This window comes from Ambystoma mexicanum, chromosome 4q, assembly GCF_040938575.1.
Source record: "Ambystoma mexicanum isolate Mex_15411 chromosome 4q, UKY_AmexF1_1, whole genome shotgun sequence".
NCBI classification, from domain to species: Eukaryota; Metazoa; Chordata; class Amphibia; order Caudata; family Ambystomatidae; genus Ambystoma; species Ambystoma mexicanum.
Genome location: NC_090928.1, coordinates 998,211,622 through 998,237,162, shown reverse-complemented (window position 1 = coordinate 998,237,162; position 25,541 = coordinate 998,211,622). Strand labels below are relative to the sequence as shown.

At 47.5% G+C, this 25,541-nt stretch overlaps 1 protein-coding gene across 3 annotated transcripts in view; it reads right to left on the bottom strand.

The window, feature by feature from the left end:
- The window catches only part of CENPF (centromere protein F), a 1,250,680-nt gene that overhangs the window by 374,020 nt on the left and 851,119 nt on the right, over positions 1–25,541 (bottom strand). For all 3 annotated transcript variants that reach the window (XM_069608564.1, XM_069608566.1, XM_069608565.1), the window contains 2 exons: positions 19,824–20,000; positions 8,954–9,115 (listed from right to left, as the gene is read on the bottom strand). In XM_069608564.1, the coding sequence (XP_069464665.1) occupies positions 8,954–9,115; positions 19,824–20,000 (339 nt within the window). The remainder of the gene's footprint in view (positions 1–8,953; positions 9,116–19,823; positions 20,001–25,541) is intronic.

The following is a 25,541-nucleotide window of genomic DNA, read 5'->3' as shown; positions in this document are numbered from 1 at the left end:
TAATACTCGGCGCGATTCCAATAAAGTTGAAATTTGAATTAATGAAAGAAAAGATCATCAGAACATTGGGGACTTCAAGTCCCACAATGTCCTAAGTACTATGGTGAAGAAAAGACTAAGAGGCACTTAACTGCAGAATACAGTCTAGTGGTTGTAATGACCCTCACCTCAGTGGAACCTTTAATTATATATAAGGCCGGCTCAGGTGCAGGCCATTAGAACAAGAAGGTGGCGGTGCACAGACTACCTGTCGCAGTTGCAGTGGAAGAAAGGAGATGATTGAGCCGTTGTCGTGGAAGCGGACGTTGGTCCTGAGAGGGTCTCCAAGGTTGATAACCTTAATTGCAGAGGCTGAGCAGCGGGAAGCAGCGTTGTGGCAGGCTTTCCATCCTGATTGCGTGCAGTGTCCTGGTGGCCAGCGAGAAACAGCGTACATTGGGAGTGAGAGAAGCTCCTTTCCCGATCGGGGGCCATGGGAAAACCGAAGCAGTGTACCACGCAGGAGGGGGCAGAAGAGCAGTGGCAGCGGATCGCACGGACGCGTGTGCATACACTGGTGAGTTTAGCATTGTCAGGTAATCCCAGTACACTCAGTAAGCGACAGCTGACTACTGACAGCAGTTTTGTATACCAAACTAATATAAAAGTTAAATTGACTATTTAAGAACATCCTCTTTTGTGTCCCTTCCTCGACCTATAGACCCCCCATCTGGTCTCCACCTCATCCATTAATGGTGGCACTAGGTGTGAAGTACTCCTGGCATACGTCTCATCCTCTAGGTGTATCTTTAATGTCTTTCACAATGTAAATATAATGGCCCAAGGTTCTAAACCTACCCTTCTCCTCGATCGGCAGCCTGCTCTCTCAAACTTCCTCCCCTCTCCTGCCACTCCTTACTCTCCCCCCTCTCCACCACCACTGACCGGAGTACCACACCCCTGTACCGCCCCTTAGAAAACCTTCAAAGGTGGTAACCAGCTTCACTTAGGTACTCTGAATGCCTGCTCTGCTGTCAAACATTCCTCTGGCATCTGTCTCATTATCGAAGACCTTGACCTAGAAGTCCTTGCTCTTACCGAGACGTGGTTTAATGCCAGCTGTGTCACTGCTCTTGACAATCTCCTTCCCGAGGGCTATAAAACCCTCTCCAAACCCAGACCCAACAGACCAGGAGGTGGAGCGGCACTGATTTTCGCTGAGTGGGTCCCTGCTTCCTCATACTTACTCAATCCTACTCCTCTTTGAATGTCTCATCTGTGGGCTTGGGGTCTCGCCCTACCCCCTTGCTCACCCTCGCCACCATCTACAGGCCCCCTTGCTCTATCTCTCTCTTCCTCTCTGAATGGGCCGACCTTGACTCCTCCCTCTCAACCTTTTCCTCCAAACCTCTCCTTGGTGACTTCAATATCCACCTCGATTACCTTTAATCATCCACCTCACAGTCCCATGCCCTCTGCGAGTCCCCCCCCTTCCCCCTTTTCAATATTCTTCCTTCCGGCCTGACCCACTCACACTCTGGATGCCCTAATTTCTGGCAACATCCCTATTTCTAATTCGGTTAACACCCCCTCTCTTGGTCTGACCACACTTCTCCTGCATGGGGGGAGGGCCCTGGGCCCTCTATCCGAGCCCCCCGCCCCCGACATTGCCAGCCTCCTTCGATGTCATCCGACCGATGAAGCGATTGTCAGTCACTTCTTTTGCTTCCACCTTAATCAACCCTCGCTTCCCCCTCTCCGAGACTGTCCTTGCTAATCTGCACCTCTCCTCTCCAACAACCTTGACATCTTTGCCCCAGTAATGAGGATCCGCCTAAAACCTGCCTCCAAGAACAACGACTTATGACTCTGATCTAGCATCTCTGAAACGTAAGTGCAGAGAGTTGCTGAACGGAAGTGGCAAACCTTGGGTTTACCCTCTGACAAACTGGCCTGCTCCAAAGGCAATATCGTTTCTCTATCCGCTCCAAGAAGCGGGTCCAAATCCAAGCCTGCCTCTCTGGAGCCGCTAACATGGCCAAGCTTTTCAAAATCTGCAAGGAACTCGCCAATCCAGCTGCAGTCTCTACCGCTCTCCTTCCTTCCCAGGCTCTCTGCAACGCTTTGGCCTCCCATTTCACATTAAAAAAACCTCAGGACATCCTGCCCTCACTCTCCCCAACCCCCCTCTCCATTCCCGCGCCTGCTCCCTGCCTTCTACTCCCTGCACTGTCCTCCCCCTGCCCATAGCACTGGACAAATATGATATGGCATTTATAAAGCCCTGTACACAGTGCTTCTTGGCGCGATAAGACAAGGAAGGGGAAACAAAGGGAAGACAAACAATGATCGTACTAGGTCTTGTGTCATTCTGATTGCCCAGGGAAGGGGCAAAGAGTCAGGGGGAGGGGTGGTATGTGTGCAGGTCAATCAATAAGTGCAGCCAGTGGGTGGCTCAAAAGTGCATAGAGAAGGGACTGTAGGCTTGCAGGTACAGACCCTTAAGTGCGGGGGGATTCCAGAGGCAGTGCAAGGGCAATTGGACATGCAGGAGCCTGAGCCTGAGTTCATACGGTATCCAGGTGACTAGTGCGCGTAGCAGTCAGGTACATCAGCAGGGGAGAGGAAGAGTGAACGCAGAAGGGAAAAGGAAGGTCTTGAGTTGCTCCCGGAATCGGAGGTGGTTCTGATCAAGGTTGAGCGAGGTAGAGAGGCTGTTCCAGAGGGAGGCTCCAGCCGAGGAGAGAGATCTGCCCCCAAACTCTCTGCTTGAATAAGCGCCTGACCAGGAGGTGGATGAGATGGGAGCTTGAAAAGGAAGAGGTTTTCGAAGAGAAAGTTGGAGGTAGAGCAGTCCCAGGCCCCAGAAAGCTTTGTGGACGATGCAGAGGGTCTTAAACCTGATCCTTGCAGCCACAGAAAGCCAGTGAAGATTATTGGCATTAAGGCAGAGATCATTGGTGGATCACCGGGGTGGCTGAGGGGAGCCTGAAAGAGAGCTGGGTGTCATCCGCTTAACACAGAATTGGAGCAGAAAGTAGCGATGCCGTGGGCAAGAGGTGCCAGGTAGTGGTTGAAAAGAGAAGGACGAGAGGTTAGACCACTGGGGAACACCACAAGTAGAGAGAGAAGAGACCTCAAGTTGGACCTCAGAGGGTCGGTCGGTGAGAAAGGTGGTCAACAAGGACAGGGCTTGATCAGTGATACCCTACCTATGAAGGTCTCCTCTTAACAGGTGCTCCCCTGGCTCTTTCAGAATCATTAAGGACAGCATCTCCTCTCTCGGCCCAGCTCTTGCTGACTTCTGCAACCACTCCTTCGCCACTTGCTCTTTCACTCTATCCCATAAGCACTCATGTGTGCACCCTCTCTTAAAAAAAAGCCATCTGCTGACCGCTCCTGCCCGGCTCACTAGACCCCTATCTCAACTACCCCCTTGCTGGGTAACCTCTTGGAGAAGCTGGTCCTCCCCCAACTGACCCTCCACACTGAACTTGTTGGTTGCCTCCATGACCATCAATCTGGATTCAGGGCATCCAGAGGCACGGAATCTACTCTGTGGGATGTTTTCACCCATGCATCCAAGCCCTACCATAAAACTGTGCATTATTGGCATTGAAAACATCATGATGGCCAGAACTACCCAGAGTGCACAGGGAAAACATGAATAGGCTGCCACCCATTTTTGCCTATGTTGTGAGCACAGGAGGGCACTGCCTAAAACCACCATTGGGCTACACACACACAGTAGCCTGAAACCATTGGGAATGGCAATGCTGATTGCCAAAAGCAACCCAGAACTGTGGGGAATTCATTTTCTTAATGTCAAAAATGGACGCAATACTGGTGCTCACCACTATCAGAAAGCCGGCGTTTTAAAACCACCAGGCTTTTGTGTAAAACTGAACAAATGAACCCAAACCAGGCCAAGGAAAGACTTGCTAAGAGGTGGATACAATGTAAAACTATGTTCTGAAATGACTTGAAGGAAGTAATTATTTAATGTATATATAGAAAATAGCTGGGGATGTCAGCAGCTTAAGTGAATTTGGATTTAAAGCCACTAAAATCGAAATGTTTAAATAAATGAGTGACCTACTTGTGAGTGTCACATAGGTTGCAATTGTTTAAATGTCATAGTTTTGAACTTAGAATCAGTGTTCTAGCTACATGTGTAAACATTGTCAGTGTGATTTGAATGTAGAAAACTGAACTAAAGTGACATTTAGCTGAATTCTGCCTGACAACTACCCCCGACAGGAGTTGAACTGGCTCAACAACTCTTCCCAGGCCTGGCTGCATTCTGCTGCCCCTGCCAAAAGGAGATGACACCTCTCTGATTGGATTAGGGGAGGAGCACCTGGGGACTGCAGGAAGTTGAACAAAGCCCTGTCCTGGACTCAGACAAATGTTATATTGGGGGGGGGTCGTAAAAAGGCTTCCTCTTGGGAGAAACTGGGAGGAGCAGTGCCTGTGAGAGCCAGCTGAGTTTGGGGGAAGTGGATAAACCAGAAATTCCACCATGTGCTTTGGAAAACCACACCCCTTTGGGGCCAGAGCATGATTTTAAAAAGATGGATAATTCACAGTGCGGACTTGTCAAAATTATATAAATAACAATTTTTGTGATTTTTCCGTGCACATTTTAAGAGGTGTTAGGACCCTGTGGTATGTTCTTGGGGATAGTAGCGGAAAAAAGGGTTGTTACTCCAAATGTACCAAATGTATGCATGTTAAAAATCTGACACTTTATCATCTGAAACCCATATCCCTGGTGCACATCTGTGTAAAATCTGGAAAGGTTTAGAGGTTGTTATCTGGATGAAAAGGGGAGAATTCTGTCATAAGTGGACACAACATCGTACAAAGACAGGGATCGGATGGTTTGGTGCTACAGAAAATATGTTAACTGGACCTATAATATTAGAAAATGGTACATAGATAAATATGTATTTGGGTCAGAAATAGATTTGTGTGCAATTTGACAAGGGGCGGTTGCTCTGACCATAAAACCTACAGCATCACTCTGACACTCCATTTATTTCCCCCAATCAAGGGAGAGAGGAAAGCTTGGCCAATAATAAGTGAGAGGGGCAGGCATAGCTAGGCTCAGGCACACACCCATTTTCAAAATACATAAAAGGAACATTGAAACCCAGGTAGAGACATTCACTTTCCACTTTCTTGCGGGACACTTTGCTAGGAGACTTCAGACTTCACATCCAGAGATCCAGACTTCAAATCCATCAATCTCCAGAGACCAGAAATTAACTCCAGAATTTGTAGCATAGAGGCCTGAATCCACAAGCTGAATCCTCTTCAGCAGGCCTCAAAACCAACCAAACTATTCAACAGCCGGGTGAGCTGTTTGAATTCTTTGCCAAGAACTTTTGCAAGAACCTGTAGCAGTATCCAGAAAGCAGTGCTGTATCCGGAACCAGAGAGAACCAGAGACCAGATCGCTGTGAAGAACTGCTAGCAGAAGTCCAGCCAATCCTGACCCGATCGGTGATGAAGTCGCATTCCTGTCCAAAATCCAAAACCAATCTCTTAGTTTAAAATAATCTAATCCAAACTATTTTAGCCTATTAGAACTGCCTCCTAGAATCGTGTCATTCTGTCATCTTTAAAACTGAAAACTGTCATTCTGAGCTTTAAAATTTCAAATCCGAAAAACTATCTTTACTAAAATCGGCCGTATCTCCGGAACTGTTTGTGCTAGGAGCGAGTTTTAACTGTCATCCTAAAACTAAGATTCTGAGCGTTCCAACGAGCCTAGAACCGACTTCCTACTCCTTATAGTGCATCCGTAATTGCGCTCGACGCACGCAACTAAATTTGCGGCGATTTGACATTTTGCTTAATTTCGGCCAAGTGCAAAAATATTTGTCCTTGCCTTCTTTGCTGAAATTCGTGTGCAACCTGACAATCATTCATAGAGCATTGCTAAAGTGATCCTGAATTAATTTAAAGTATCTCTCACTCACCCGGAACCTCCTATAGGGAATTAAAAGCAATTTTAGCATATTTTTCACTTAATTGCAAACACATCAAAGTATCTTGCCTGTGTTTAAAACTTCTACCTTTTTTCCTCTAAGCTTGCTAGGGGGGAACTGAATTATATTTGATTGCATTCCTGAGAACTGTGTGCTTTCCTCCCATCTCTTTACCTTGCATAGAGGGGGGGGATGAATTGTCAAAGAAAAGTCATTACATTGTCTTTTGTTGAAGTCATATCAAGTTTATTTTCTGTACTGCATTTTCATTCATCATTGCATTGTACTTGAAGCCATAAAAGCATTCTCAGCTACTTTATCCTCTCTATATCACTTCTAAGCCATCAAAAAGAGTGTACCACCGTAACATACATTGTTGATCACCATCATCTTCACAAATGTGCTATCAAACATTAATTTATTATAAAAGTGTGATATATATATATATTGTTTAATTTTCAAATAAACCTTTTAAATTTGCAAAACAAACCTACTTCTTGGCTCCGCGGGGTCGGGGGATTCTGAGAGAGGGGTGTTATATAAGGGTTGTCATCCAGAGTAAATGAACTGGACATAAAAATACATCAATAAGGGCTTCCATCAGCATCCCAGACTAGGCATTGACTTAGCTGTAGTGTTGAATTGAAGTCGCTTACAGCTCTCCTGAACACCAGTGAAAACATGCTCGCAAATCTTCAACTCTTCAGCTGTTCTCATTCTCCTTGACCTCTCCTCTGCCTTTGACACGGTCAACCATTCTATCCTCATAAAACGACTCCGATACCCTCCACATCACTGACCAGGCACTGGATTGGCTGACCTCTTTCCTCACTAATCGCCCTTCCCTATTGCAACTGGGCCCTTTCTACTCCACCACTACACTTTCTACATGTGGCATCTCCCAGGGCTCTATCCTTTCGCCATGGCTCTTCAATATATATCTCTCCCCCTGGCTCATCTGATGATCTCCTTCTTGCATCATTGCTATGCAGAGGAGACAGCTTGCCTTCAAACTTCCCTCTACTACCTCCTCTCATATCCCAGATGGCCTGTCTGCCATTCAGGCATGGTGAGAAGTTAACAATGTGTCTTAATGCCAGTAAAACAGAGATCCTCGTCATTGGGACACCTGCACCCTCCTTTCGTCCTACTCTCTGGGCCCTCAACCCCCACCATCCTGTGAGGCCAAAAACCTTGGGGCCATCTTCGACTGAGCCCTCTCCTTCACCCCTCACACCATGGACCTTACCAACGTTCCCTCTCTAAATAGTCCCCTGCTAGAACCCTCCGCTCTTCTGACCCCCAACTCTCTGACTGGTAAGGCTTCTCCAAGCAGAGTGTGGTGGGCAGGTCTCTCACCTTGGCTGGGCCTCCCTTTGGAAAAGCATCCCTGCCCCTCTCAGACTTGAGCCGGACCCCTTAAGTTCCGTAAACTGCTAAAAACTCCACTGCTGCTGAGACCGGCTGCCTGGTCCTCATGAATTACCAGGATACCAGCCCTTTCTACCAAGTTGATACCAACACCCCCGCCCCCACTGCACTGCCCCTGCAGGCCCCTGCTTAGTAGCTCTACATCCCACCCCTGGGAGTCACTAGCACTTAGTCTGAGGCCTCCTCCTTGGCACCCCTTGGCACTTCCCTCCCGGGCCACCCACCAGTACTTGTTCATTCCTTGCACCCCCCCACCCCAACCCATCCCCATCTCCTGCACTTCTCCTCACTGCACTTGCACGTCCGAATACCACAAGGCCTAGTAGGACCACGACTGTAAATGTCATTGTTTGCCAATGTTTCTTTCTCTCCCCTGTTCCCTTCCCATTTAGCCTTGTGGCGCTTTGAAACAATTCTGTTGTATAAGCACCTAACACATGCTAAATAAAATAAAGAATAAAGAAACATTGTCAGCAGTTAATTGATGTGAAAGTGGGAAAACAAAAGTGGCAGGAGAGAGGCCCTCCTGGTACAGAGCATCAAGGAGGAGAGGAGAATAACCTGCACTGCCTGTGGCAACTATAAGAGTGGAACCAAGAGCACCAATGTGCATCATGTTTTCCCATGTTGTGAATTTCGATGTTGTTGAAAGTTAACGACTTTTCTGATGGTTTGAAGAAGACCTCACCACAGAGTGCTTGTAGTAGTGTTAGCAGCTGTTGTCCTGGCAGGCGAGTATACCACGATAGGGACCTTATAGTGGTAGCCCTGGCAGGTAGTAGACCAGGAAGAAATCATTGAAGTACTGCACTGTGGTAGAATGTTGTGTGGCGATTAAGAAATCGCAAAGCCACTAAAGTGTTTCATGAATTGTTGTCCAATCATACTGACAAAACTTTGTTTTTGATGCAGAATAATTGTGAAAGTGTTTTGTTTCTTAAGATGAAGTTATGTTGAACTCTTTTATAGATGTGGAGATCTAAAAACTTGTCTGGTTAAGCTAAAGTCCAAGTGAAAGACTTATGGAGAAAGATATTTATGATACGAACTTGGCTATAAAAACGGAACTTGCTTTTTTGAACTTTTGATTAAAAAAACCTGCTTTGAATCTGGGGAAGGGGAGCCGACCCAGGTTACAAGCATATACAGTTATTAAGTTTATGTTATTTCTGTTAAGTTTGAATTGCCATAGATTTCTTTATGAATTTGCTCTATGTATAGGTGTGAGGGACAGATTCCTTTTGTTAGAGTTTTCTTTTAGTTTATTTTGACTGGGCAGGGAAAATCCTTGTTAGGTTAGGGATAGTGAGTCGTTGATCAAACCCTTATGAGTTAATAAAATGGCTTCTTGTGAATCACCTTTACCAAGTTGTCCGTCTCACATTTCTGACCCCTCACAAGTACCAGACAAAGTCACTGTCACTTTAATTCAACCGATAATACAAAACGGTAATGCTGGCTTCAGTGCAGTTCATGCTTCATGTTTGCATAAAAATGCTGTCTGCATTTAACATCAAAATGAAACCCATTGATAAGAGGAAACATACCTTTGTTTGGTTAAATTCTTCCAACTTTTTGTTCGCCTGTTTCAAGGATTCATTTAAATCATCTTTACTGGACTTCAAGATGTGAATTTCCAACGTTTGTGCACTAACACTTTGTTCTGCTAAAGCCAACTTCTCCTTATAGCTTTGTATTTCTATATCACGCTAAAAAAAAAAAAGAAATCACAATTTATGGAAAATGGTTATTCAGTTCATTCAGGGTGGGAATCAACATATTAAATTACCACATGTTTTTACGTGATTTGACCTTTACATTTTAATGGAAAGAACTCACAATCACATCCTAAAAGTTCCACAATTATATTTGCACTTGGTATAGGTCCTAGGAGCTCCAGGTTTTTAAAAGATAAATTGTTCAAACAAAGGCAAAGTAACCCTTCACTCTATTCCTACTGTACAGAGAGCTAAAAAATGAAAAAGGCAGACTCTACCAAGAGCCACTCATAACCCTCATCTCCAATCCCACAGCAGACACCAATTAATAATCCTAAACAATTTTAAACTATGCTCTTTTCATTGTTGATCTCATTTATCAAATGCTGGCTGGCACGCTTGTTCGAACACCCCGGGACCCCCAGCTGCTTTGGGCAGACTTATTGGTGTCTTCCAGCATTTCTGACTCTGCCCGTGCCTTTATGGAATGGATGCTTCATTTGCTTTCCACTCTCGAGTTAGTGAAGGTCTTGCCAGCGTTCTGTGCCCCTCTGCAGTCACACGCTGGCTTCCTCTCTCGATCTGGACTAACGCTGCTTCCGCGAGTGGCCCGACACCCAGGAGCTTCTGTGCAGCTCCTCGTATCTCCAAGGCTTTTTTAGCTCGTCTGTGGCAGCCCTCCTTCTGTCCCAGTAACCTTTGTGTGTCTCATGTTGGCGAGCCTCTGCCTGGAGTTTACCGTCCTCTCCTGCACTGCTCGACTTCTTAGTGCGGTCACCATCTTTAAATGTCACGCTCACTGTAGGTTACCTGTCATCCTGCATAAACTCCCTCATCTTCCTCCTCGACTCAGTACCTGAGTGACTATGGCAGTTGGAGTCCATGGATGTCATTGGGTTTCTATTTCTCAAATCGTTTTTCTCAGGATGTTAAGGCATATTAGAAACAGAAGGTGGTATGTGAAAGTTGTGGGTGTTTGGACCAAAGGTGGAGGCCTGACTAGAATGACAATAGTCCATTAGGAGTTCGGGTATCAAAGAATCGTCTTCATGTGAAGGGTCAGGCGGGGGGGTGGGGGGGGGACTACTGCATCTCGACCAATGGAGCCAAAACATCTCCCCGGTAGAGGTCTCCTCCCATGTGATCCTCCCTCATAAAACCACCCCCCAGGGTCAGGAAGCGGCTGCTGTCGCCTGACCACATGGGAGGTCGTCACTGTCAGCTATCTGTAATAAGTCCAATGGAGTCATCATAGCCACCCTCATTGCTTCTTGGCTTCTGAGGCTGGGTTGAGGAGGGTGACTGGAAGAGGCCCTTGTGGGAGGTGCGCTGATGCTTGCACCTTTGTGGATTAGACGACCTGCGGTCCTGAAAGCCCCTGAATCTGCCGAAAACCCTACTTCTCTGGCCTGACCTGTCTTGTGACTGTCTGAACGGCTTCACCGCTGGTTTGCCCAGAAATGCCAGTGATTTTGCTTTCTGCGAGCTGGTGGTCTTATTGAGCTACTCGTCCATGGAGGAGTGGAAAAGCTTTTCCCCCCTCGAAAGGGACGACCAGTATGCTATCCTGGACATCTGTTTTAAATCTGTGTGAAATCTGGTGGCATGCAACCAAAACATGCGGCATATCGATGTGAGCCGTTCACTCAAGCAAATCATGAAGGCTGCCTGCCTATAAGGGTTGAGGGGTCTGGCAGGAAGTCGGCTATCTTTCTCTACAACTTTTGGTTGGTAACTGCTAATATTGTGTCAGCTTTTGCCTTGTCGGAGATGCACTCCTGAATTCTGGTAGGCCTGTATCCTGGCTTCCTTCCCCAGAAGGGCTTCCACTGAAGAACCGATTGTCACAGAGGTCTGAGGTTTGGCATTCATGGATGATTTTCAAGAACCCCTCCCCTCCCCTCCATTCTAACCCTCTTGCATATTATGATTCGTCCCCCACCCCCGGACACCCATGCACCTAGGCAGGAACAAGCTACATGACAAACACCATCTTTCACCTTCCGCAGTTCATCGCTGACCTGTGAATGACTGTGCGAAAGGCTTGGGTTGGAGGAAAACAATTAATCTCCACAAACATGACCCGTCCCCTTGCAGACCCCACATTTATGACATACGCTGTGGATAACCCACCAACCTTGCTCTCCTTTTGAAGTAACAGATACAGACCCTACGCCTGTGTGCCACTGTTTCACCCACAGTGCTTAATCCTCTGTAAAGGTTATAAATCCCCCCCTGTAGGTGTGTATTAAGGGGCTGATTCTAGGAAACGAAACAAGAAGATCTTTACCTATTTTACTGCGCAAAAAGCTATTGGTTATATTTCTAGGCCCCATACTGTCGAGCAAATCTTGTTCTTTGCAAAACACTCATACTAAAGTATGATGTGTTAATTTACTTGTTCGATATGATGCAAGGTGCACGATCCAGATGCCCACTGGTTTTCCAATATATGTACGTTCACAAACATGTGCAACTAGCATATGGTTTTAAATGTGTATAAAGCAAAACGGTAAAGCCACAGGGATGTTGTAGATAACCGGCTACAAGCCACAGGGCCCTCTCTCCCCTCTCCTGCAGTGCCGTGCACTCAGCCCCCACCATCCTCCCCCCTCAGGCTGGGCTGACGGCTAAAGGCCCTTGTTTCACTGATGCTGTGATGTTACAAATGTAACCTCACCCCTCCGCTGAGCCTGCACCAAGTATCCATCTTCCCCTCAGCCCTTTGACACATGATGTTACCATGAACTCGCCTTGCACCACCGGACCCTGGTCAAAGAAATCTAGACAATAAGCCCCTTACCCCAAAGCCTTTTGAGGCAACGACTGCAGGCCCTTTTATCAATGTACCACCCCAGATCACCCCAGACCCCTGATCCCATGTGTGGCAATATGTTCTCTTTACACTAACAAACAAACCATCCTCTCATGGGATCTGAGGAACTGTATAATGAATGTGTCAAAATAATATTGTAAATTGATTAGGCACCTGGACCCAAGTAGTCTCACTTTTCATTGTCTACGTCAAACGTCTAGTGATATAACTCTTGTATGCAAGGTATGTGTGGCCACAAGGGCAGAACGTTAAGTAGAGTATATCTTCGTGACTTGGACATCTCGCCTGACCCTGCACCTCACCCAGATGAGCCCAGCTGACCCACGTTCTCCATGAAGTAACCAGCACCCTGCCAGCCAATCCGGGAGCACCGCCCGTACAGAATGGATACTGTCCTGTTTTCCTTGTCCAATGGGCGCAACTCGATGTATCACCTATAGCACACGTCATAGATGCGATTTTGTAATATAATGTGCATTTTCTGATGTTTGGGCAGAGCGCTGAGTTTGCAGAGTTCTCTGCTTGCCCTATTTGGTTTTAGATAAACTTTACTTTTATCTTCACCCGCACTTGGTCCTGTTCTCATTTCCTCCTGGTGTGTGTCCATTATTGACTCTCAGTGGGGAGTTCTTTTTTGTATTTCTGGGGACGCTCAGTTTCAATGCTGCATCAATGACGGAGGAATAAGGCTGTGGGTTGGAGGAAAGTAGAATGGCCTCCCCCTCTACCAGCCTGTACTTGGCATCCAGCCTCTTTTGAACCGGCTGTGCCTAATGGGGCTTCAGACACCCATTCATCGCTTACTGCACCACTTCCTTCGGCAAAGGAATACCAGATTTACCGTGTGCTCCAAGGGTCAGCACTTCTGCAAGCATGCCAGATGCTGGCTGGTTTTGCTGTTGAGAGGGGCAACCCTGAGAAGCCGTCCATCGCCCCCCCACCTCCCCAGGTAAAGCTTTCAGACACGGAGGCCCCATCTTTTTTGTCTGTGTCCTTGTCTTCCTACTCCCCCGAAGGTGAAACATGGTATCCCCTTTCCTTTGAGACCTCTTTCCCATCCTACTGTGTCAAATGTACTGATGACCTTCCAACTCCCCCCCTCCCCCACCACGTTCCATGTAAACACAAACTAGGAGAGAAACTGGGAGGATGAAGATTACAACAGGAAACACACAGACACAGAAAACAGACTCTCCACTTCCTACAGCAGACTGTCCCAGTAACAAGGTCAGGCTAAGTCAGGCCTCCCTCTTTAACTACTCACACCGGACTTCACTTGACTCTCCCAGGAAGTATAAAAGGCGGAGCAGGAAAGCACACTTTGAGCGAGCTGGGGATTCTGGAAGGTGTCGAGACAGCAAAGGAAGATCAGTTGACCTGCAGAGACCCTGGGAGACCTGGAGAAGTAAACCACCACACTGAACCTTTGAGTGCAGGAGAGGCTGCAGTGAGGGCAGAGACCTGCACCTCCAGGAGGCAAAACCAGGGGCAGCTGGGGTCCCATGGCAGTGCCACACCAGCGCTCCTCCCCTGGGTCAAGTAGGCGATCCAGGTCTCAGAGGGGTAGGCGATGAGACCCTGACCTCAAGACATATCCCCATCGAAGCTCCTGCAGCTCCCAAAGCCAGAGAATGCTGTTTTGGGGAGCTGTGAAGAGCAAAAACTAACCAGGTGACTTCTGGGACACGAAGTCCCAAACCACAGAGACTTTGTAAATTGATGAAACCCACCTTGCAAAGGGCAGAAGAGTCCAAACCCAGCAGAGGGAGACCCTTCAAGAACCTTTGTGAACTTTTAGAGGGGTCCAAACGCGGCGGATGGCGACTAGCCAGGAGAGCAATGCGAGAAGGTCAACCGAAGCGAGCAAGACCAGCAGAATGGAAGAGCAAGAAATCCCAGGAAAAGGCGACGCGACCAAGGAAGCAGAGCAGGCGGGACCAGGAGGCGAATGAAAAGGCGTGGTCCTACCAGCTGCGGGGTGAAGGTCGCTACAGAATCCAAAGGGGCAACTCCCTGCTACTGCAGAAGGTCACGGCGATACCTTCTTTGTGTGCGGTGTTAGGACTTGAAAGGAGGCGAGTCGCGCTAGGCCAAAAGCCTCGACTAGATGGAAGGTCTTGATAAACTGTATGGGCTGCTGCCGGTGAGTGAAATGGGAGACCGCAAAAGAAATCTGAAGCACTTGAGTGTAACCGAGAGAGGAGGTGAATAGTCAAAGTGGTCATACGAAGGTAAAGTCAAGGGTACAATCCCCCCCTCTTACAGTCGAAAGTCTTTTACAAAAGGGTGAAACGAAGTACAAAGCTAACCTAAGGAATTATTAGCCCTGTGATGCGAACTAAGAACTGCCGATATCAGGAGGCCTCGGGAGAGGAGGCCTATATAAACCTTTGAAATTTATCCAGTTTTCTGGGCTGCGCGTAGGACGGCAGCCGTGAGAAAATAAACGCACTTGCTAGTGACCTGGCGAGACACTGTCGCCTATCGGAAGTCTCTGTATTGAACTGGCAAGTACTTTAGAGTGAAAGCATGAAAGAGACATTAAGAGCTCCTGAGAGTTATAAGCTAGTAGAACTGGTAAAGTTAACTGAACTGTGATTTGAAGGCTACAGTGAACAAGATGAGTGATGCCAAGAAAAAGACATGCACTACACTCTTTCGTTATACTTATCAATGTCCCACACCCTTCTGTTATAGGAGTAAGGATGTAGCAATTGGGTTATTAATACAGGCCATTTTGTTTTGACAACCCTAGGACAGTTTTTTTACTTAAATGGTGGTAGCTTGCTCCCATCTTCGATTTAGGTTTAGATTAGGCATTTCTCTCACCCATATACTGTTCAATAAATACCCTTGGATTGTACTCCTTGTGTCCATCGTACTTCTGATAACCATGCCTTCCTTACAGACCTCATTAGCCCCACAAAGCGGTCGATGAACCTGCCCTCATGTGTCTGCACTGATGGCGACGCTGAAGGTGTGTAGCCCCTACTGATGTGGTCCGCGGAGCCACTGTCCTGGGCCCCAAAACTCTTGGTGTATCGCAGAGCGGTGGACACGATCGGGTACTAGGTGCACCACTGGACTTGTGCCGCCGCCCATTCCACCCTCAGGGTGAAATCTGGCCTCCAAGGAGCATCTGGTTGCTCCATACCTCTTCCTGCTGAGTCATTAGCTGTAGGACTCTGCCAAGGCCATTTTGTGACTCTATGCCATTTTGCACGCAGAGGTTCTTCAGTAGTGCGCAGGAAGGAACAAGTTACTTACCTGTAACTGTTGTTCTCCAGCATGGGTCTGGCATGGATTCACATGCTCGAATATTCCCTGTAAGGCTGGGAATCCTCGGTAAAAGAAAAAATCAGTTTCGTTTCTGAACTGTCTTTCTCCCAATTACCAATCACTGGTCTCTGGGTCATACTGCCCAAACCCAATGACTGCCCTCCACCTAAGCCCGTCCTCAAGCAACCATTTTCAGATTTGGTAGCACGTAAAGTGGCAGTAGGACCAAGAGAAGAGCCACAGAGGGGTAGGCGGGAGGGTTCGCATGTGAATCCATGCCAGACCCATGCTGGAGAACAACAGTTACAGGTAAGTAAATTGTTCCTTCTCCAGCATGGGGTCTGGCATGGATTCAAATGCTCATGAATACAAGAATATATAGCAGTACACATGCACAACCACGGGAGGTGGCAAGGCTCAACATTAAGCATTTCAAAAACTCAACATTAAGCCTCTTACCTCCTCACCAGGCTCACCTTCAAGCGAATAGGTTGCGCAGCACTGCTTGGCCGACTCTGGACTCCTCCCTGGAATTCCGGTCGACGGAGTAGAACCTCGTGAAGGTGTGCGTCGACATCCACATAGCAGCCCTGTAGATGTCCAACAGGGGCACACCAGACAGGAACGCCATAGTTGCAGCGATCCCTCTGGTCGTATGGGCTCTCGGACGGCCAGGCAACGGTCGGTTTGCCAACCGGTGACAGTGTGTGATGCAGCCGGAGAACCACATGGAAACGGTGGCCTTGGAGAGGGCCTTCCCCTGATTCACAGTGCCAAAGTTCACAAACAGCTGTGGCGTCTTCCGAAAACTCTTTGTGCGGTCCACGTAGAACTTCAGCGCTCTAGCCACATTTAGCGCGTGCAAAGTCCTCTCAGCCGGCGACAAAGGCGACGGGAAGAAAACAGGTAACACCAAGGGCTCGTTGAGATGGAAGTTGGACGGCACCTTGGGCATGAAGGAGGGGTGCGCCGTCAGCACAACCCTCGTTGCATGGAAAGTCAAGTACAGAGACTTACAGGAGAGGGCCTGTATCTCTCCCACTGGTCGTGCGGAAGTGATAGCCAACAGGAACACCGTCTTCCATGACAGGAATTTCAGAGGTGCCGAATGCAGAGGCTCGAACAGGGGACCCATTAGCTTAGTCATCACCACATTGAGCTCCCACGCCGGGGCCTTCACCGGCGGAACGAGCGGTAAAGTCCTTTCATGAACTCCTTAACCAGGCGATGCGACCACAGCGACGATCGCCCCAGAGTTCTGGTGTAGCAGGAGATAGCCGCCAGATGGATCTTGATTGAGGCGTGCGCCAGCCCCGCCTTGGCCAGCGACAGCAAGTACGGCAGCACTTGAGGGGCCATAATCCGTAGAGGGTTTATCTCCTGTGCACGGCACCAGATGGTTAACCTCTTCCATTTATGTCCGTAGCACTTAAGAGACAAAGCAGCCCTGGCCTTGGTAAGCACCTCCTTGCAGTACACCGGGATCTCGCATCCACCAAACTCGAGCTCTGCAGGAGTCAGGCCTGCAAGTTCAGCGACGACTGGTTGTGGGGCAGTATCGCGCCTCCTTCCCTGGCGAGAAGATCTGCATCCACCGGAAGCTTGACTGGAGGGGACGTTGACAAGTCCAGAAGGTGCGGGTACCATATCTTCCTCGGCCACGCCGGTGCGACGAGGATCATCCTGCACCGGGACTGTCTGAGTTGACTGATGAGTCGTAGGAGCAACCGCAACAGTGGAAATGCATAGAGAAACAGGCCGTCCCAGGGGAATGAACGCATCCCCCATGCTCCCCGGCTTGGGAAACCTGCTGGCGAACCTCCGGCACTTGGTGTTCGTCGTCGCCGCAAACAGATCGATATGGGGATTGCCCCATCGTCGAAACAGTCGGTCCACCTGATCCTGCCAAAGTTCCCATTTGTGTCAAGAGCGCAGCTCCCTGCTGAGTGAGTCGGCAACGGTGTTCTTCACTCCTGCCAGATGAAAGGGTACCAGGAACATCCTCTGAGCGACAGCCCAGTGCCATAGATCCTGCGCTTCTTTGGAGAGAGCAGGGGATCTGGTGCCCCCCCCTGCTTCCAAATGTAGAACATCGTCATGGTGTTGTCGGTGAAGACACGCACCACCTTGCCCTTGAGGGACAGAAGGAATTACTTGAGGGCCCAAAACACAGCACAGAGCTCCAGGACGTTGATGTGCAACGACTTCTCCTCGGGGAGCCAAAGGCCTCTTGCATGTAGATTTCCGATGTGTGTGCCCCATCCCTCCAGGGAGGCGTCCGTTGTCACTGTCTCCTGATGCGCCGGGGTCTCGAAGTCCGTGCCCGCAGTTAGATGTGCGTGGACCCCCCACGAAAGAATCGCCCAACCGAATGTCCTGTTGAGGGCGATCCCGTCCTCGAAGCTTCCATTCGCCTGCATCCAACGGGCGTTGAGGAACTCCTGCAGCGGCCGCATCTGCAGTCTTCACAGCCGAACGAGGTAGTTGCATGACATCATGCCGAGCAGGGACTTGATGGACCTCACCCTGGTGACCTTCATGGCCAACAGCTGCTGTACCTTGCCCAGGATGGCCTTTATCCTGTCCTCCGACAGCGCGGCTAGGCATGCCACTGTGTTGAGTCTGGCTCCCAGGAACTGGGCGTCCTGCAGTGGCTCCAAGCAGGACTTTGCATAGTTTATCGAGAACCCCAGTTCTGTGAGTAGGCAGACGGTCCTTGCTGTGTGTTCGACGGCAAGTTCCTTTGTCTTCGCTCGGATGAGCTAATCGTCCAGATAGGGGTAGACGTGGATCCCCTGCAGGCGCAGCCGCGCCGCCATTGGTGCCAGGCACTTGGTGAAGACGCTTGGGGCCGACTTCAGCCCGAAGGGGAGGGCCCAGAACTGGTAGTGACATCCTTGGACCACGAAGCGCAGAAAACTTTGGTGCCCCTTGTTAGGGAGAATTCTCATAAATGGTTGATTTCCCTTACCTACTGAGTCCTTCAGCAGCTTTGCTGGATTTCTAGGATTTTTTTATTTTCACCTGGTAAGAGTGTGAGCCTTTTTTCCCACTCTTACATGTGTTTTGCTATGTGTGTTTCTACTTTGTGTGATCTTGGACTCTGGAACCTCACCTACTCCAGGGCACCATATTTTTCATGTGTGATAGACTTCAATGAAAACAGTATTACGAAAGCAAATCAGATAGGATAAATCAGACAAAGCAACAAATTAGATGTTTGTACGTTCGGGAGAGAAGAGTTGCTGTCTAGTAGTGGTTTTAACTTGATTGATTGCTGGGAGCGTTGAAAACCTTATTAATATAAAAGGTAAAATAAGAGTAGAAGAAAAAAGTCAATGTTGCACACTAGTTTGGTAATGGCCAATCCTTGGTCTACGTCGGGAAGGGAACTTTCCTGATATTAAACTGTCGGCAGGTGAGTAGTATAGCCTACTACAGGGATGTTTCAGCTTTTAGGTGTGGAGCCTTCTTCTGGGCCAGTAGGATAGTGGCAGCCTGCATAATGTGAACAAAAAGCAGATCAAAGTCTACTTAGTTTGGATCTTGCTTGTGAGACAATGAAGCAAGATATGTTGGGTCACAAATGTAGAAAAACAATGACAAAACAGCAGGATCTGTGTTTTGATACAAGTGAGGGAGACCCTCTGACCTTTTGCTTGTGGATCCGGGCTGGGGGAACGAGGGGGGGAAGAGGCGTACTGCAATCACGTAGGTCTAAACACCCCCGTTGCAGTCTAGTGGACAGTAAACAGAACAGAATGCTCAATACCCACCAGTCAGTTATCTCGCCAGGTCATATTTATCAAAGGCAACTCAACAGTACGTGAGCAGCTTCCAGTGTGCAGACTGCTAAAAGGCATAATGGTGCTAAAGTAACCTCAACTGAAGCATTCACACTACATAATGTTGGTAGGGTACAGGATTCTTTTTCTGCCTTACCAAAAGCCTTGAAGGCTCCTTTAGGAAAAATTTACATTGGCTCTGGGTATGATCTCCTGTAAAAGGTTTTCAAATGTTAGAGCATTAGATACCACTCGCATGATCTTTTATCTTAAAAGGGTAACCCTTTAATGTGTCATGGAGGACTGCGATGAAGTTTTACACCTAGCCATCACGGGCCATCGTAAGCAATGTGTGGCCAGATGCCTTAAATCATAAAGCAGCAATGGCTTAGTGTAATATTGCTGTGGAAAACCAGATATTGATAACTCATTCTCAAAGCAGTATCCGCAGCCATCCTAGCTCAGCGAGTATGCTGGGTTATGACGGAAGTCAAAGTGGATACTTCTCTTTGCCTCAGGGCTGCAGGGAATGGTAGTTTACAGTTTTTTTTTAACTTTGCTATTTTTAGTTTTTATTAAAGAAAGAAGGATAACATTTGCTTATTCCACTTTAATAGATACATGAATTACTGACAATTGTTAGAACCACCTGATTTATCCAAGATACCTGTAACACGAGATTGTCCCATGGTATTCAATCATGTCTTTTTAATAACTTCACAGGCAGACACTATTTCTCAACGGTGTCAAGCACTACATGCTTAGAAGGAACCTTAGTAAACATTTAACATTTTCATACCTGCTTTTGCAGATCTCCAATAAGGTTCTCCTGGTTTTCATCAGTCTTCTGAAGCTTGCCCTGATATTCCACTATTTCATGTTTCAATTTCTGAATCATCTGTTCTTGTTCAATCTGAGAATTGGAAAAACTTGCTTGCAGTTCCGCTTTCTCTGATGTAACTAGATCTAGTTGAATCTACAAAACATATAAAAGAAGATACGATTAATAATTAGTGTCTGTAATGTCAGTAAATATAGAAACATTATTGGCAGTTAAACAATACACTGTTATAACTATGTAGGAAATGTGGTCTAGTGGCCAACCTGTAGATCTTGAAATCGCAAGATAATGATCTCTAATGCCATCTACGGGACTTATCAACATGGTGAGATTTTGGACAGACTATTTGCTCACTCGGGCCAAATTTATAAATATGTGCAATGTATGTAAATTCAGAGTGTACTGCTGTGGCACCTGCGCTTGCAGCATCCACATATCCCCATGTCTCAGATACCCTGCACATTACACCGTGATATCTGTAGTGCAGTCTCACAAGGCCACCAAACACCATAGTGTTCCACGTACAGCACATTGCGTTTGAGATGCTCATAAACACAGTCTCAGTAAAGCACCCTGCTGCTCCCCGCCTCTTTAGGAAGTACATACCAAGAAAAAGCAGAATACATTTTGCAATAGTACAACCACCATCAAACTAGCTACTGATTTAGACCATTTGCATCTTTGCTTATGTTAACCAAGATCTTTCATACTGTGGTAGGTCAGAAGGAGACAAACTGAATGGTGGCATTTTCACACGTTTCTTTTATTTAACTAAAAGGTAACAAGCCTATCTATCCCTACGCAAAAGGGTTTGCCGTACCCAACACAGAACTAACTAGGGTGCTTGTTGTCAGTAGAGTAGACCAAATCAATAGTCTGTCCTCCTCCCAAATCTATCCTACGCTGACCCTACCAGTGATCAAAAAATCAAAAGAAAAGAGACCTAGGAGAAGGACTCCAATCATCTGGAAATGTTTCTATTGCCTTAATACTGTACCTTAAAATAGTTCCTTGTGATTACATGAACCAGTTCCTTTAGTTCTTCTAAGAGGCTTTTGCACCTCATCTGTTTTCCCTGTCATTCTTTAAACACAGTTACTTGTTTTATCAATGTAGGGTCTTGAACCTTATTCCTTTGGGAATCTTGCAATCATTCTTTCCTACTTTCAATCCTAGGTGTGGCCTTTGACCACTTTCAGGGTTGAATGGATTGTTTCTCATAGGATTCTTCACTATCTTTATAACATTCCCACTCACTGGGAAGGGTGGTACTTTCTTTAAAATATTCGCAACCACTGGGACGCAATCTTCACTTTCTTTAAGGTATTCACAACCACTGGGACGAGTACAAGTCCTGTTGTACTCTTCCTGCCGTGTTGCCCTCCTGGGTCTCCCGCTGCTCCTGTTACCTTTGTTCTGTCAGGATGGCGTCACTGGTTCTTCCTGTGGCATCTGGCGCTCTCTCATAGGTACCCTAGAGCACGGAAGAGTAGTTGTGCCGTGTGCTTAATCCCTTTAAGTGCAAGCCAGAACTGTTTTTGAGGTTGCTGCTGCAAATCCAGGCATGAAGTTTTGGAACGTTAATCCAAATGTCGGAAGCGACAGAGCCAAGGATAGGCTGTGTAGAAAGGTGAATGCTGGGAACCAAATTTAGAAAAAGGGAATGGGGGGAAGACTAGAGACCACATACCCACATGGCTTCTCCATGTTTGTGTGGGGGCAAACAGTGGTACATATATGGTGCTACCTAGCAGTGCTTTAAAGGCAAAGACGGGAAATTCAGCCCCGAGTGTAAAGGAGTCATGAAATTATGCAATATAAATAACACATCATGGCTATTACGTAAACCTAAGAGCTCTCGTGACTAAGCGGTTCTCCCCAAAAATAATAGGTGTTGTGACGTATATGACTGCAGTAAAGAGGTCTGCACAAGCTGGTGCATGGAAGGACTTGGTTAATTGATTTTGTTTTTGCTTTACCTCGTCACTGACACGTGATGTGAATACGGTTTGCATTTTCAGACTGCATAAAATGACCTATGAAAATATACTCCGTCCTCCTTAGAGGGAGATTTCTTTTCTTAAATAACATGCCTCCTAATTCAGCAAATTTCATAACGTTAAGGGAGGATTCCTCATCGCATCTGGATAGAAATGTAAATGTAAATGTTAACATGCTCCACACGTGTATCAATGTGAACCCTGCTTTCCTGTTCCCCATGCTGTTGTAGATCTGTATCCCCCACCCTCATGTCGCTGTAAGCCCAGCCCTCTGTGTCCATGTGTCGCTCTGTTCCCTGCCATCCTGTTCACATACCTGGTCTCAGGCGTTTTAAAGATAACCACGATATCAAATAACTAGGCTTACTCTCTACTATACACCATCATTCAATTAGAACACAGCTATACCCCTGATTAATTCGGCCTAGCTGTTCACATACGAATACAACCCCATGAACACCTCATCACCCTAATAAAACACAGCTAACCGAGCACATTCCGGCCTAGTCGCTCACATAAGCGTCCTTCAGGCCTAACGCAGCCAGAGCCCAGTCTGGGTGTCCACCCACCAGACTGCACACATCTAACTGATATCTCCAGCACCACACCTAACGTTAGGATGCAGCTACCATCCGGCAATTAATCACATCAGCTGCTCACATATCTGGTGCACCCACGCACCCTATGACTCTACCTCTCTCTACTGACCAAAACTACAGTTCCCGTGGGCGTTCAACCTACCAGCGCTTTGCGGTCATACCAATGATATATAGAGCGCTATATAAATTCTAAGTAACATAACATAGCTTGAACGCTTCTAGTGTCTCTTCTTTCTTCCGGTTTCCAAGTGTGGCTCCACGGAGCCCATTCCACTGCGGTCTCGGCATCGTCTGAGGACAGACGGTCAACCTCATCTGGGTCACGCCACCGTCTTGCCTTTCCTTTGGCATACACGGATTGGCTTCCTGCGCTGTGTCTCCTTTTCCTCTTGGATCACAGCGTCATCTCAACCAAGGACTTCCCGGGGTCTCCTGGTTTCTCACTCTCTTCAGGTTTCAAACTCCCAGGCTTCACCAATACTGTACGCGGGTCCTTTCCTTTTAATTGAAAAGTGCTGGGCCCGCCCCAGCATAGAGCTATAGTCCTTTGTCTCTCTTCCTTGAGCTGTCCTTGTTACTCGATCCATCTATTTCATCCAAGTATGGTTGGCTTCCAACCGAGTAATCTTCATTTCTTGCACACTCTTCTCAGTATGTTTGTCTTTGTGATGCCTTATGGAGGGACATGGCCGCCTAGTCCTTGGTCCTACCACTTCTCTGTGCTTATTTTCTCTGTTTTCTGCCAGTGAGATCCAGCATGGAGCTCGGGCAGTGCATCTCTTCATGTTTTCCTTTGGGTGAACAAAAACCATGGAATACCCTTATGTGTGTTTTTGGGTACCTGTGTGTTGCCCACAGGGAAGGATATAGGCTGGTGGCAGCTACATGCTGACTTGGCAGTGACTGAGTGTCCTCCATTTTTGAGACACCCAGGCCCTGCCACAGGAATCAATGGATTCCTGATAGAAGGCAAGATGGCCCTCGTGGCCTCTTGGTTTCCATAGCCTTTCAGCGTGTTTCCTCAAAGTCCTGGGAGCACTGCTTCTGTTCCTTCCAGCTGACTGGCTGTTCAGTGTAAATACCATATATGCCTCTGGGGCTGCCTCCTGTCAGACTGGCTGGAACTTCCCAGACAATGTGTGTTGTGGGTACACCCTAGGGGTGGGACCTGTGTGAATGGCGTCTGAAGTGAACTTACATTGTGTGTTATGGGTGTCTGGTTTCTGTGTGCGACATAATGACTGAGACCGCCCTGAATGAAATTGACATGAATGCAGTGTAGTGTGCTGAAAGGCTGGATGCTTACCCCAATCCACATTCTTTGTAATGGGTGTCTAGGTGGAATGAATGGACTGAATGCCTGTGAGCCTTATTGGCTGCCTGCATAAATGCCCTACGGTGTGATTGGTTGACTGAGTGTGGCTCAGCCTGAGTGAATGGGAACAAAAGTGTTTAACAGGGGACCTCTCGCTCACCTATTTTTTCAAAAGCTGAAGTCGAAGCAAGAAGAAGCTGTTCATTGAAACCCAGCTGGAGGGGAAGTCTGCTGCTGCATTTTCATCGTGTAATCCAAAAGATGCTGTGTTCTTCCAAGCCTTGATCCAGAGAGGACCTGCAAAGGAGACCTCTCCCTGAGCAACGAGAGGCCATCGTGCAAACTGCTGCTCTTCATCAGAGGTACCCTGGAAGCCAGTCATGTGTGCCTGCCGTCCTGAGAAAGTGTCTATGCGAGTCCTGAAGAGGAGCGCCCGGACATCTCGAGTCAAAGAAGTCCATTGATGTCATCCAGGATCCGGAGGTGCGTTTTGTGACCACTGGAAGCTATTGCTGTCTACTGCACAGAAGAGGGAGGTACCCTGGCATAGTTCTGCTGGACACCTAAAGCTGTAATAGTTTCAAACTGCCTATGAACATTTCAAGGGACATCCTTGCTGTCATCACTGACCACTTTTTCCCGCCAGAGAAAGTAGAGTCACTGAGTGCCGAGGAAGTTCCGTCAATGGTTTTCTCACCACCAGAAGCTGGATCCAGACTTGGTGAAGGTGCATAGTCTACTCCAGTGGTCGAGTCCAGGTCGATGCAGCTGCAGCACTGAAGAACTGAAAGGTGGACAGCCGCAATATTCCAAACCCGACACCAAAAGTGACTTACGCACCCGTCACCGCCAGAAGTAATCGAAGGGTCCTGGGGATCATCTGCCAAGCCTTTAAGGAGTCCACAGCAAGTTTAATCTTCACAGGACCTCTACAGTCTGAGAAATCGCTGACCAAAGAAGAGCACTGCGAAGAGTAAAACTGCTGCACTTGAGAAAAACTTTGGTTCATTTTTTCTTGTGGACTCAGCATCCGAGTGGGCCCTCCTTCCAAGGAGGGGTCCATCCTCGGAGAAGCTCTGCCACTTCACCTGCCAAGGCACCAAAAGGTACTGTGACGAGGACTAGCATCTTCAAGCCTCAGGAGTCATCCAGGGGTCCCAGATTCATCTTGGATCCTGTTCTTCTGTGACCTCTCCGGTAATTTGGGGTGGTAGAACCTTTTAAAGAAAGCAGAAGGTTATTGAACATTATTGGACTGGGCTGTTAAAGACAAAATAATGTACGCCCTAAATGTTTCATTACAGGTTGTCCAGGTTAGGGGCTAATTTTCCGCCAGAATTGTATATCTATTCTAAAGAAAGCATTCTGCCACTGTTAACAGCTAACCTGCCTTTCTTTCTTATTATATACTTGATACACCTCACTTGCTAATTCACATGCCCTTTAAAACTGTCTGCAGTTAGAGCATCTATTACTGAATTTTAGTATTGTGTGGTACCACAGAGTACATATATGCCATTCTTTGAATAAGTATCTCCAATTACGAAGTGAGATATATATATTCATTCCTGAATCTTATTTTTTAAAAGAAGCTGTCTCATCACCCAACATAGTATGTGAACATTCCTTTGTGGGGGCTTGGGGGACTCGTCGGAAACTTAAGAACCTGCCTGCATCAGCTCCTGAAAGCTTCAGCCTGGCTGCTGGTCCAGTGGTACCAAATTAAGAGCCCTGACTGGGGTGTTCTGTGCCCTTACCCTAC